The sequence below is a fragment of the Orcinus orca genome, chromosome 4 (genome assembly GCF_937001465.1).
Source record: "Orcinus orca chromosome 4, mOrcOrc1.1, whole genome shotgun sequence".
Lineage (NCBI taxonomy): Eukaryota > Metazoa > Chordata > Mammalia > Artiodactyla > Delphinidae > Orcinus > Orcinus orca.
In genome coordinates this window covers 31821865-31834839 of record NC_064562.1, presented here as the reverse complement: position 1 = coordinate 31834839, position 12975 = coordinate 31821865, and the positions used below count along the sequence as shown (strand labels likewise).

General features: G+C 38.9%; 1 protein-coding gene across 3 annotated transcripts in view; it reads left to right on the top strand.

Annotated features, from left to right (window-relative positions):
- The window catches only part of LRBA (LPS responsive beige-like anchor protein), a 728899-nt gene that overhangs the window by 84999 nt on the left and 630925 nt on the right, over positions 1-12975 (top strand). For all 3 annotated transcript variants that reach the window (XM_033402948.2, XM_033402953.2, XM_012535502.3), the window contains exon 5: positions 4244-4339. In XM_033402948.2, the coding sequence (XP_033258839.1) occupies positions 4244-4339 (96 nt within the window). The remainder of the gene's footprint in view (positions 1-4243; positions 4340-12975) is intronic.

Here is a 12975-nt window from a genome sequence, read left to right as displayed (position 1 = left end):
GTTGTGGAGCACAGGCTTTAGGCACGTTGGGTTTCAGTAGTTGTGGCTCATGGGCTTAGTTGCTCCATAGCATGTGGGATCTTCCTGGACAAGGGTTCGAACCCATGTCCCCTGCATTGGCAGGCAGATTCTTAACCACTGTGCCACCAGGGAAGTCCCTGTGCTTCATTTTAGATTGCTTTTATTGCTATATTTTTAAGGCAGTTGATCTTTTCTTCTGTAATGTGTTAACAGCCATTAAAATTTTCAGATTTCAGATACTTTTAATCTCTGTCAATTCTATTTGGTTCTTTTTAATATCTTTCATTTGTTCCCTCATTCTTGTTTTCCTTTAAATCATTGAGAGATGGCAGCATATTAATAATAATAATTTAAATCATTGAGAGATGGCAGCATATTAATAGTTGCTTTAATGTTCTCATCCACTAATTCTGTCATCTCTGTCATTTTCTAGGTCAGTTTTTTGCTCACTCATTCTGCTTTTACTTGTAGGTCATATTTTCCTGTTTTTTTGTGTGTATTTGGTTTTTTTTTGTGGTACGCGGTCCTATCACTGTCGTGGCCTCTCCCGTTGCGGAGCACAGGCTCCGGACGACGCGCAGTCTCAGCGGCCATGGCTCACGGGCCCAGCCGCTCCGCGGCGTGTGGGATCTTCCCAGAGCGGGGCACGAACTCGCGTCCCCTGCATCGGCATGCGGACTCTCAACCACTGCACCACTAGGGAAGCCCTATTTTCCTGTTTTATACTAGTGATTTTAGACATAGTGATGTTAGTCATAGTGAGTTATTCCCTGTTGAGTGCTGGATTCTGTCATAGTTCTTTTAAGATTGTTAGACTGTTTTTGCAGGCAGGTAAGTTGCTTGTGGATTAACTTTGTTCTTTCAGGCTAGTTTAAAAGTTTTTTTGGTCAGCCAATCTAGGCTGTTACTCCAGGGCTTATTATTAGGGCAGCCTTATTCTGGCCTGACTTTTCTAGGGTCTTTGTGAATGACCCTAAGTCTCAGACATGAGGCAAGCAAGACTGTGATCTCTCCGTAGTGCCTAGTAGGGTCTCAGCAATTCCTGGCTCTATATTTGCTCTGGGAATTCTTTGACTGATGGCTGTCAAAATCTTGGCTACCCCACCTTGTTGAGTTTTAAGGTAGAAATGAACAGTTTGGTATTATGCCAAAGGGTCAGTGCAGATTTCTGGAGTTTCTTCTCTGCATAGGTCCTTCCTCTGTAGTACTCTGCCCTGAAGTTTCTGTCCACCTCAGACTACCCATCCTCTAATTTCTGCCTCATCAGCTCAATGAGAATTTCAAGTTCTGTTTGGTCTTCTTCTCCCTGTGCAATGATATGTGATAAGGAAATTGACTGCAGGTAGAAAGTGTGGGTAGTCTCATGCCTCATTTTGTTTCCCTTTCTCAAGGATCACAGTCTTGAGCTAGTGTGAAAACAGTTTTAGTTTCATACATTTTGTCCAGTTTTCAAGTTGATTATGGTGAGTTGGAAAGTATAGGTCCTGTTACTGTGTCATGTCCAGAAGAAGAAGTATACTGGTTTGATTTTGGTTTTGATTTATATTCAAATAATTTATGTATTCTGAATATGTAATTAAAACATTTTTTGTTATATTGGTGAATATAGAAAACTATAAGAAAATAGGAAAGGTTATGAACAGATATCTATTTACAGAGAGAGAAATCCCATAATCAAATAAACACTAAATCACTAATAATTAGAGATGTTCAAATGAAAGCAGTATTGATATGTCACCTTACATCATCTGTATTAAGAATTATAGAGTTGGATAATAGCAAGTATAATTGGAGAGATAGAGTTATTTTAAAGCTGTGTGCTACTGGTTGGAATGAACACCAATGGAGCCAACCTCAAGAGTAATCTAGTACTAGTTAGTCACTTAAATTATACCCATATCCAGTGAATTAGTAGTTTGCTCCTGAGTGCGTGTTCCAAGAAATTCTCACATAGTTCTGTAAGGAAATATGTATGAGGATGTTCACTGAAGCATTAGTTTTTTTTTTTGCGGTACTTGGGCCTCTCACTGTTGTGGCCTCTCCCGTCGCGGAGCACAGGCTCTAGACGCGCAGGCTCAGCGGCCATGGCTCACGGGCCCAGCAGCTCTGCGGCATGTGGGATCTTCCCGGACCGGGGCTCGAACCTGCGTCCCCTGCATTGGCAGGCAGACTCTCAACCACTGCGCCACCAGGGAAGCCCTGGAGCATTAGTTTTGATGGCAGTGAATTGTCAACATGTGTTTATCTTTAGGAGAATAGATAGGTAAAATCTATTGGATGCATAGAATAGATTATTATATAGCAGTTAGAATTAATGAACAGAGTAATAAGAATAGATACCAAAAAGCAGGAAGAAAGTAAGAAATAGAATGATATATCTAACCCAACATCATTTAAATTTTAAGTATAGGCACACAAAAACACATTTTTAAAGGAACACATATAAAAAGATTAAGCATGTTAATGTAGCTGCTTATGGGAGGGAAAAAAATAATGAACTATTAATAAAACAAGAGCAGGGCCTTGCTCAGAGCTTATGTAGCTTTTGCTATCATATCAGTGCAGTGAAAAATCCCTGTATCTAAATCTGTGTCTGCTTTTTTGATTATTACTTTAGCACATATTTTTATATGTGGAAATAGTGTATCAATGGGTGAACATTTTTAAAGACTCTTGAATTATTTTCTGAAAGGCTTTCTTAGTATACAGCCCCCTAGCAGTATCTGTGGTTTAAGTGCTTGTCTTAATGTATGCTTTTTGATTGGTTTATAGAAAAGGAAATTTTGAGGATTGATTTCTCTAGAAATGCTACAAAGTTATATTTTTATTTTTGACTGCATATTATTTTTGATGATTTCATTTTAGAATTTATTTTAAAAAATCATTGTGATTGTAATAACTTGTTATTACACTTTTATAATTGAACAGTGTGGTTAATTGAAAGTTTCTTGATCACTTACGAATGAAGCTTTCCACTTAACATTTAGGTAAAAGGTTGCCAAACTCTTTTAGATAGTTATTAATGATAATTTAGAGCAGCTACCAGATAAGATGAAGGCAAGCCAATGATTTCACTTGTAGTTTGACACTGTTTTGAACTTTTAACTTTTAAGAGGAATGTACTACACTTTCTAAACTGATTGAAATGATAAGGTATATCTGATTGTCCTTTGCTTTTCCTAAATGTAAATGTGCCTTTTCGTTTTAGCTCTTGGTTGTTTAATGTATTAGAGGAGACTTGTGGGTCAAAGAGGCATTAATCGAATAATTGTAATGTTACAACTTTTATACATGCTGTATAGTAGAGATATTTTGTAGAATGAAATGTGATAGGGAGATTTGATCCATTCTCAGAGGTCAGGGAAGACTGCCCTGAGAAGTGATCATTAAGATGAACTTCAATGGATGGGTAAGATTTATTTAGTTAAGGTGGAGGAGGCTGGGGAGGGGGGAATAGGCCTAGTGAGAACATTTTAAGCAGAAGGAATAGCTTGTGCTCAGGCCCTATTATGAGAAGAAGACAGAGAAGGCATTGTGGATAGAGTGCAGAGAGAGGCAAAAGAGGTTAAGGAGGTATGTAAACTATCTTGTGGGCCATGTTAGGGATTTTGGTCTTTATTTTAAAGACAGTGGGAAGCTATAGGAGAGATAGAATAATGTAACAGTGAAAGTGTAGTGATGAAAAGCATGGACTCTGGAGTCAGACTGAATTCTTATCCTATCCTTGTCACTTACTACCTGTATGACCTTGGACATGTTCCTCTGACTCAGATTCCTCCTTTGCAAAATGGAGTGAAAATAACCCCTAGTGTGGTTATGAGGCTAAAATATTTTATTGTTTTTAAAGTGCCTTTAACAGCGGGACTTGGTAAGCATTATTTTCTGGTGAAATTAAAAAGTGCTTTAAAAAGGGATGGGTGGTGGGTTGATGTAGTTTGTAATTTTAAAAGGTCGTTTTTGCTGTAGTGTGAAGAGTTATGTGTCAAATGCTGTTGGCTCATATTTATCCAACGCCTCATAAAAAAAATGGCATAGAGTGCATTGTTCATTTCTTTAAGGTAGTTGAAAATAACATTCTTTTAAGGAGGTTATTTTATATGCTTTTTAGCTTACAGAATTATTTAGTTATTAGGGGATATATTAAAGTATGTCTGTACTAAAAGTAGGTATTTTTGTTTTATGGTGAATAATGTGGTTAATGAATTGTTGATTATTTTCATAGCCTCCACATGCTGGAAAGTTGCTGTCTGTGTTAAAGCACATACCACAGAAGTATGGTCCGGATGCCTTTTTCAACTTTCCAGGAAAGAGTGCTGCAGTAAGTAAATCTTAACGAGGAAATCACTTGAAGTTCTTTTTTCTTTCTTTTGCTTCCTGAAAGTATGGCCCTGTAAACACTCCTGACAGGTTCTGTGTTAGGGAGAAACTTCCTTGCACAGCCTAACTTAATCTTTACAGCAATTGTGCATGTTACTTTTTCCTGACTGTTTTAGAGGTGAAGAAATAGAGACTCTAAGAAGTTAAGAAAGCTGTCCACTCACCCCTTGGGGCCTCAGTGGAATAAGAACCCAATTCTTTTTAACATAAGCCATTTTGTCTTATGAATTTTATCTTTGCATTCTCAAACAGAAATTTATGGACTTGAGGACACGGGGAGGGGGAAGGGTAAGTTGGGACGAACGAAGTGAGAGAGTGGCATGGACATATATACACTACCAAACGTAAAATAGATACCTAGTGGGAAGCAGCCACATAGCACAGGGAGATCAGCTCTGTGCTTTGTGACCACCTAGAGGGGTGGGATAGGGAGGGTGGGAGGGAGATGCAAGAGGGAGGAGCTATGGAGATATATGTATACGTATAGCTGATTCACTTTGTTATAAAGCAGAAACTAACACACCATTGTAAAGCAATTATACTCCAATAAAGATGTTAAAAAAAAAAGAAATTTATGTGTAACACTTTCAGTTTTATCTTTCTGAAGATCTTTCTTTAGCCTTACATTTCCTGATTCCTGTTTCTTTTGCACCTGAGAGTTACTCTTGGAAACTTTCTAGGCAAGTTTTTCTAACCTGTGTGTTTCCATATAATATCAATCTCAGCATTCTTGTAATCTGTTAATCAGTTTATAAATAAGACAGTTATGTATGGCAGTAATATCTGTAATGTTTCAAAATATTATAGGATTACATTATATAATGTATATGTATTATTTATGGAAGCTTTTTTACTTCATTATGACATTGGTGTGCCTGTTACAAGCATCCATTTTTTGAAGATATTTCAGCCTATTCTTCTTCTGAGGTTACCTTTTATTCATTTTTTACTTTTGTTCTCATAATATCCTACTTGCTTGTGGCCCCTATGTAGCCAGGCAATACCTGCAGAAAGAAGAGAGTGTTTTGAAAAGATATTTGTGATATTTGAATGCTTCACACAAAATACACAGTTTTCTTTGGAAAGTTTTATTGCTCGTATTATTTTTTTCTTTATAATTTTTCCTTAATAACCATTTTAGATTTGAAGCTTCCTAGAATAATTGTACTCTGTTGGCATTGAGCTTATCGTTTGTCTCCAACATAAAAAAGTATTCTTGGGACTTCCCTGGTGGCGCAGTGGTTAAGAATCTGCCTACCAGGTGACACAGGTTCGAGCCCTGGTGTGGGAAGATCCCACATGCTGCAGAGCAGCTAAGCCCGTGCGCCACAACTACTGAGCCTGCGCTCTAGAGCCTGCAAGCCACAGCTACTGAGCCCATGTGCCACAACCACCAAACCCACACACCTGTAGCCTGTACTCTGCAACAAGAGAAGACACTGCGATAAGAAGCCCGTGCACCACAACGAAGAGTAGTCCTTGCTCGCTGTAACTAGAGAAAGCCTGTGCGCAGCAACGAGGACCAAGTGCAGCCATAAATAAATAAATAAATAAATAAGAGAAAAACATATCCAGATCCACCCTTTAAATATATATATTTAAATATATAGTTTTTTAAAAACATCTTTATTGGAGTGTAATTGCTTTACAATGTTGTGTTAGTTTCTGCTGTATAACAAAGTGAATCAGCTGTATGTATACATATACCCCCATATCCCCTCCCTCTTATGCCTCCCTCCCACCCTCCCTATCCCACCCATCTAGGTGGTCACAACGTACTGAGCTGATCTCCCTGTGCTATGCGGCTGCTTCCCACTAGCTATCTATTTTACATTTGGTAGTGTATATATGTCAGTGCTAGTCTCTCACTTCGTCCCAGTTTACCCTTCCCCCTCCCTGTGTCCTCAAGTCCATTCTCTACGTCTGCGTCTTTATTTCTGTCCTGCCCCTAGGTTCTTCAGAACCAGTTTTTTGTTTTTTTTAGATTCCATATATATGTGTTAGCATACGGTATTTGTTTTTCTTTTTCTGACTTACTTCACTCTGTATGACAGACTCGAGGTCCATTTACCTCATTACAAATAACTCAATCTTGTTTCTTTTTATGGCTGAGTAATATTCCACTGTATGTATGTGCCACATCTGCTTTATCCATTCCTCTGTCGATGGACACTTAGGTTGCTTCCATGTCCTGACTATTGTAAATAGTGCTGCAGTGAACATTGTGGGACATGTCTCTTTTTTAAATATGGTTTTCTCAGGGTATATGCCCAGTAGTGGGATTGCTGGGTCGTATGGTAATTCTATTTTTAGTTTTTTAAGGAACCTCCATACTGTTCTCCATAGTGGCTGTATCCATTTACATTCCCACCAACAGTGCAAGAGGGTTCCCTTTAAAAAATAAAGTATTCTCATGAGATTAATCTCTTTTTCACGCATGTTATAACTTTATTATTTATAATTCTTTGAGATAGTAATGTGTCCATTCTATTTACTTATATGTATCTTGAAAGTGGGGCAGTTCAACTACACAGCTTTTGGAACTTTCAGAGAAAAGGTGTTTTAAATATATTTAGTGACTCATTTTTTCCCTTAAACATAGCTTTTAAAGGGAACTTAAAGTATTTATGAGTAAATTAGTTTTAGAAAGCTTTCATATCCTCTACTCTCATGTTTCAGTGAGAGAGAGCATATGTATGCAGTGAATATGTACTTTTTAATTTTTTTTTCTTATTGCAACATTCATTTTATTTTACTTTATTTTTTTTTATTTGTTTATTTGATTGCGCTGGCTCATAGTTGTGGCAGGTGGGCTTCTTAGTTGCGGCATGTGGGATCCTTAGTTGTGGCAGTCAGCCTCCTTAGTTGCGGTTTGTGGGCTCTTTAGTTGCGGCTTGCTGGTTCCTTAGTTGTGGCATGCAAACTCTTAGTTGCGTCATGCATGTGGGATCTAATCTCTGGCCAGGGATTGAACCACGCCCCCTACATTGGGAGCTTGCAGTCTTAACCACTGCGCCACCAGGGAAGTCCCCAACATTCAGTTTAAATCAGCCTCTTGAAGTATCAATTGTGTTATTACATAAATTTGGCTCTATGATTTTTTCATGTTTTTTGGAATATCTTATACATATAAAAGAATATATGTGTATGTATGATGTCGACAGAAATGCCTACGTAAATTATAATAACAAGAAATTGTTAATTATAAGTAACAGTAATTACTGTAAATTATAAATAACAAGAAAACAAAAACTTTGTAGTATGATCTTTTTTTAACAGCTTTATTGATTTATAATCCCCATATCATATGATTCATTCATTTAAAGTGTGCAGTGAATGGTTAAGTGTGTTCACCAAGCTGTGTAGCCATTATCACAATCAATTTTAGACATTTTCAGCACACCCAGAAGAAACCCTGCACTCCTTAGCAGTCACTGGACACATTTCACTGCAGACTCCCAGGCCTAGGCAACTGCTGTTCTACTTTCTGTCTGTATGGATTTGTCTCTTCTGGACAGTTCATGCAAGTGGAATCATGTGATGTCTGGACTTTTGTGATAGGCTTTTTCTACTTACCACTACTGTTTACAAGATCCATTCATGTTGTAGTATGTATCACTGCTTCATTACTTTTTTTTTTTTTGCGGTACGCGGGCCTCTCACTGTTGTGGCCTCTCCTGTTGTGGAGCACAGGCTATAGATGCGCAGGCTCAGCAGCCGTGGCTCACGGGCCCAGCCGCTCCGCATCATGTGGGATCTTCCCAGACCGGGGCACGAACCTGTGTCCCCTCCATTGGCAGGCGGACTCTCATCCACTGCGCCACCAGGGAAGCCCTCCCTTGCTGATTTTAATATGTTTTCTTTGTATTTAATTTTTGACAGTTTGATTAATATGTGTCTTGGCGTATTTCTCCTTTGATTTATCTTGTATGGGACTCTCTGTGCTTCCTGGACTTGATTAACTATTTCTTTTCCCGTATTAGGGAAGTTTTCAACTATAATCTCTTCAAATATTTTCTCAGTCCCTTTCTTTTTCTCTTCTTCTTCTGGGACCCCTATAATTCGAATGTTGGTGCGTTTGATGTTGTCCCAGAGGTCTCTGAGACTGTCCTCAGTTCTTTACATTCTTTTTTCTTTATTCTGCTCTGCAGTAGTTATTTCCACTATTTTATCTTCCAGGTCACTTATCCGTTCTTCTGCCTCAGTTATTCTGCTATTGATCCCATCTAGAGTATTTTTAATTTCAATTATTGTGTTGTTCATTGTTGCTTGTTTCATCTTTAGTTCTTGTAGGTCCTTGTTAAATGTTTCTTGCATTTTCTCTATTCTATTTCCAAGATTTTGGATCATCTTTACTCTCATTATTCTGAATTCTTTTTCAGGTAGACTGCCTATTTCCTCTTCATTTGTTAGGGCTGGTGGGTTTTTATCTTGCTCCTTCATCTGCTGTGTTTTTCTGTCTTCTCATTTTTCTTATCTTACTGTGTTTGGGGTCTCCTTTTTGCAGGCTGCAGGTTTGTAGTTCCCGTTGTTTTTGGTGTCTGTCCCCAGTGGCTAAGGTTGGTTCAGTAGGTTGTGTAGGCTTCCTGGTGGAGGGGACTAGTGCCTGTGTTCTGGTGGATGAGGCTGGATCTTGTCTTTCTGGTTGGTAGCTCCACGTCTGGTGGTGTGTTTTGGGGTGTCTGTGGACTTATTATGATTTTAGGCAGCCTCTCTGCTAATGGGTGGGGTTGTGTTCCTGTCTTGCTAGTTGTTTGGCATAGGGTGTCCAGCACTGTAGCTTGCTGGTCGTTGAGTGAAGCTGGGTGCTGGTGTTGAGATGGAGATCTCTGGGAGATTTTTGCTGTTTGATATTATGTGGAGCTGGGAGGTCTCTTGTGGACCAGTGTCCTGAAGTTGTTTCTCCCACCTAAGAGGCACAGCACTGACTCCTGGCTGCAGCAGCAAGAGCCTTTCATCCACACGGCTCAGAATAAAAGGGAGAAAAAGTAGAAAGAAAGAATTAGTAGAAGTAGAAAGAAAGAAAGGAAGGAGGGAGGGAGGTAGGGAGGGAGGGAGGAAGGAAGGAAGGAAGGAGGGAAGGAAGGAAAAAAGAAAGAAAGACAGAAGATAAAGTAAAATAAAATAAAGTGAGATAAAATATAATAAAGTTATTAAAATAAAAAATAATTATGAAGAAAAAAATTTTAAAAAGAAGGGACAGATAGAACCCTAGGACAAATGGTGGAAGCAAAGCTATACAGACAAAATCTCACACAGAAGCATGCACATACACACTCACAAAAAGAGGAAAAGGGGAAAATATCATAAATCTTGCTCTCAAAGTCCACCTCCTCAATTTGGGATGATTCGTTGTCTAAAGGAGGGAAGGAAGGAAAGAAAGAAAGAATGAAAGAAGATAAAGTAAAATAAAATAAAGTTATTTAAATAAAAAATAATTATTAAGAAAAAAAATTAAAAAAAAGAAAACGGACGGATTGAACCCTAGGACAAATGGTGAAAGCAAAGCTATATAGACAAAATCTCACACAGAAGCATACACATACACACTCTCAAAAAGAGGAAAAGGGGAGAAAATCATAAATCATGCTCTCAAAGTCCATCCCCTCAATTTGGGATGATTCGTTGTCTGTTCATGTATTCCATAGATGCAGGGTACATCAAGTTGATTGTGGAGCTTTAATCCGCTGCTTTTGAGGCCGCTGGGAGAGATTTCTTTTCTCTTCTTTGTTCTCACAGCTCCCAGGGTCTCAGCTTTGGATTTGGCCCCGCGTCTGCGTTTAGGTCGCTGGAGGGCGTCTGTTCTTCACTCAGACAGGACGGGGTTAAAAGAGCAGCTGCTTCGGGGACTCTGATTCAGTCAGGCCGGGGGGAGGGAGGGGCACGGAGTGTGGGGCGAGCCTGCGGCGGCAGAGACTGGCGTGATGTTGCACCAGCCTGAGGCGCGCCATGCGTTCTCCCGGGGAAGTTGTCCCTGGATTCCGGGACACTGGCAGTGGTGGTCTGCACAGGCTCCCCAGAAAGGGGGTGTGGATAGTGACCTGTGCTCGCACACAGGCTTCTTGGTGGCGGCAGAAGCAACCTTAGTGTCTCATGGTCGTCTCTGGGGTTCGTGCTTTTAGCTGCGGCTCGCGCTCTTCTCTGGAGCTCCTTTAAGCAGCACTCTTAATCCCCTCTCCTCGCGCACCAGGAAACAGAGAGGGAAGAAAAAGTCTCTTGCCTCTTCGGCAGGTCCAGAGTTTTCCCCAGACTCCCTCCCGGCTAGCCATGGTGCACTAAACCCCTGCAGGCTGTGTTCATGCCGCCAACCCCAGTCCTCTCCTGAGATTATTTTTGTGTATGGTGTTAGGGAGTGTTCTAATTTCATTCTTTTACATGTAGCTGTCCAGTTTTCCCAGCACCACTTATTGAAGAGGCTGTCTTTTATCCATTGTATAACCTTGCCTCCTTTGTCATAGATTAGTTGACCATAGGTGCGTGGGTTTATCTCTGGGCTTTCTATCCTGTTCCATTGATCTATGTTTCTGTTTTTGTGCCAGTACCATACTGTCTTGATTACTGTAGCTTTGTAGTATAGTGTGAAGTCTGGGAGTCTGATTCCTCCAGCTCCGTTTTTTACCCTGAAGACTGCTTTGGCTATTTGGTGTCCTTTGTGTCTCCAAACACATTTTAAGATTTTTTGTTCTAGTTCCGTAAAAAATTCCATTGGTAATTTGATAGGGATTGCATTGAATCTGTAGATTGTTTTGGGTAGTATAGTCATTTTCACAATATTGATTCTTCCAATTCAAGAACATGGTATATCTCTCTATCTGTTGGTAACATCTTTAATTTCTTTCATCAGTGTCTTATAGTTTTCTGCATACAGGTCTTTTGTCTCCCTAGGTAGGTTTATTCCTAGGTATTTTATTCTTTTTGTTGCAGTGGTAAATTGGAGTGTTTCCTTAATTTCTCTTTCAGATTTTTCATCATTAGTGTATAGGAATGCAAGAGATTTCTGTGCATTAATTTTGTGTCCTGCAGCTTTACCAAATTCATTGATTAGCTCTAGTAGTTTTCTGGTGGCATTTTTAGGATTCTCTATGTATAGTATCATGTCATCTGCAAACAGTGACAGTTTTACCTCTTCTTTTCCAATTTGTATTCCTTTTATTTCTTTTTCTTCTCTGATTGCTGTGGCTAGGACTTCCAAAACTATGTTTTGTAATAGTGGTGAGAGTGGACATCCTTGTCTTGTTCCTGATCTTAGAGGAAATGCTTTCACTTTTTCACCATTGAGAATAATGTTTGCTGTGGGTTTGTTGTATATGGGCTTTAATATGTGGAGGTAGGTTCCCTCTATGCCCACTTTCTGGAGGGTATTTATCACAAATGGGTGTTGAATTTTGTCAAAAGCTTTTTCTGCATCTATTGAGGTCATCATATGGTTTTTATTCTTCAGTTTGTTAGTATGGTGTATCACATCGATTCATTTGAATATACTGAAGAATCCTTGCATTCTTGGGATAAACCCCACTTGATCATGGTGTATGATCCTTTTAATGTGCTGTTGGATTCTGTTTGCTAGTATTTTGTTGAGGATTTTTGCATGTATGTTCATGAGTGATATTGGCCTGTAGTTTTCTTTCTATGTGACATCTTTGTCTGGTTTTGTTATTAGGGTGATGGTGGCCTCGAAGAATGAGTTTGTGAGTGTTCCTCCCTTTGCTGTATTCTGGAAGAGCTTGAGAAGGATAGGTGTTAGCTCTTCTCTAAATGTTTGATAGAATTCACCTGTGAAGCCATCTGGTCCAGGACTTTTGTTTGTTGGAAGATTTTTAATCACAGTTTCAATTTCATTACTTGTGATTTGTCTGTTCATATTTTCTGTTTCTTCCTGGTTGAGTCTTGGAAGGTTTTACCTTTCTAAGAATTTGTCCATTTCTTCCGGGTTGTCCATTTTATTGGCATAGAGTTGCTTGCAGTAGTCTCTTAGGATGCTTTGTATTTCTGTGGTGTGTATTTTAACTTGTCCCTTTTCAGTTCTAATTTTATTGATTTGAGTCTTTTCCCTCTTTTTCTTGATGAGTCTGCCTAATGGTTTATTAATTTTGTTTATCTTCTCAAAGAACTATCTTTTAGTTTTATTGATCTTTGCTATTGTTTTCTTTGTTTCTATTTCATTTATTTCTGCTCTGATCTTTATCATTTCTTTCCTTCTGCTAACTTTTGGTTTTGTTTGTTCTTCTTTCTCTAGTTCCTTTATGTTTAAGGTTAGATTGTTTATTTGATATTCTTCTTGTTTCTTGTGGTAGGCTTGTATAGCTATAAACTTCCCTCTTAGAACTGCTTTTGCTGCATCCCACAGATTTTGGATTGTCGTGTTTTCATTCTCATTTGTCTCTAGGTATTTTTTGATTTGCTATTTGATTTCTTCAGTGATCTCTTGTTTATTTTGTAATGTATTGTTTAGCCTCCATGTGTTTGTGTTTTCTATGTAATTTCCCCTGTAATCGATTTCTAATTTCATAGCGCTGTGGTCAGAAAAGATGCTTGATATGATTTCAGTTTTCTTAAATTTATTGAGGCTTGATTTGT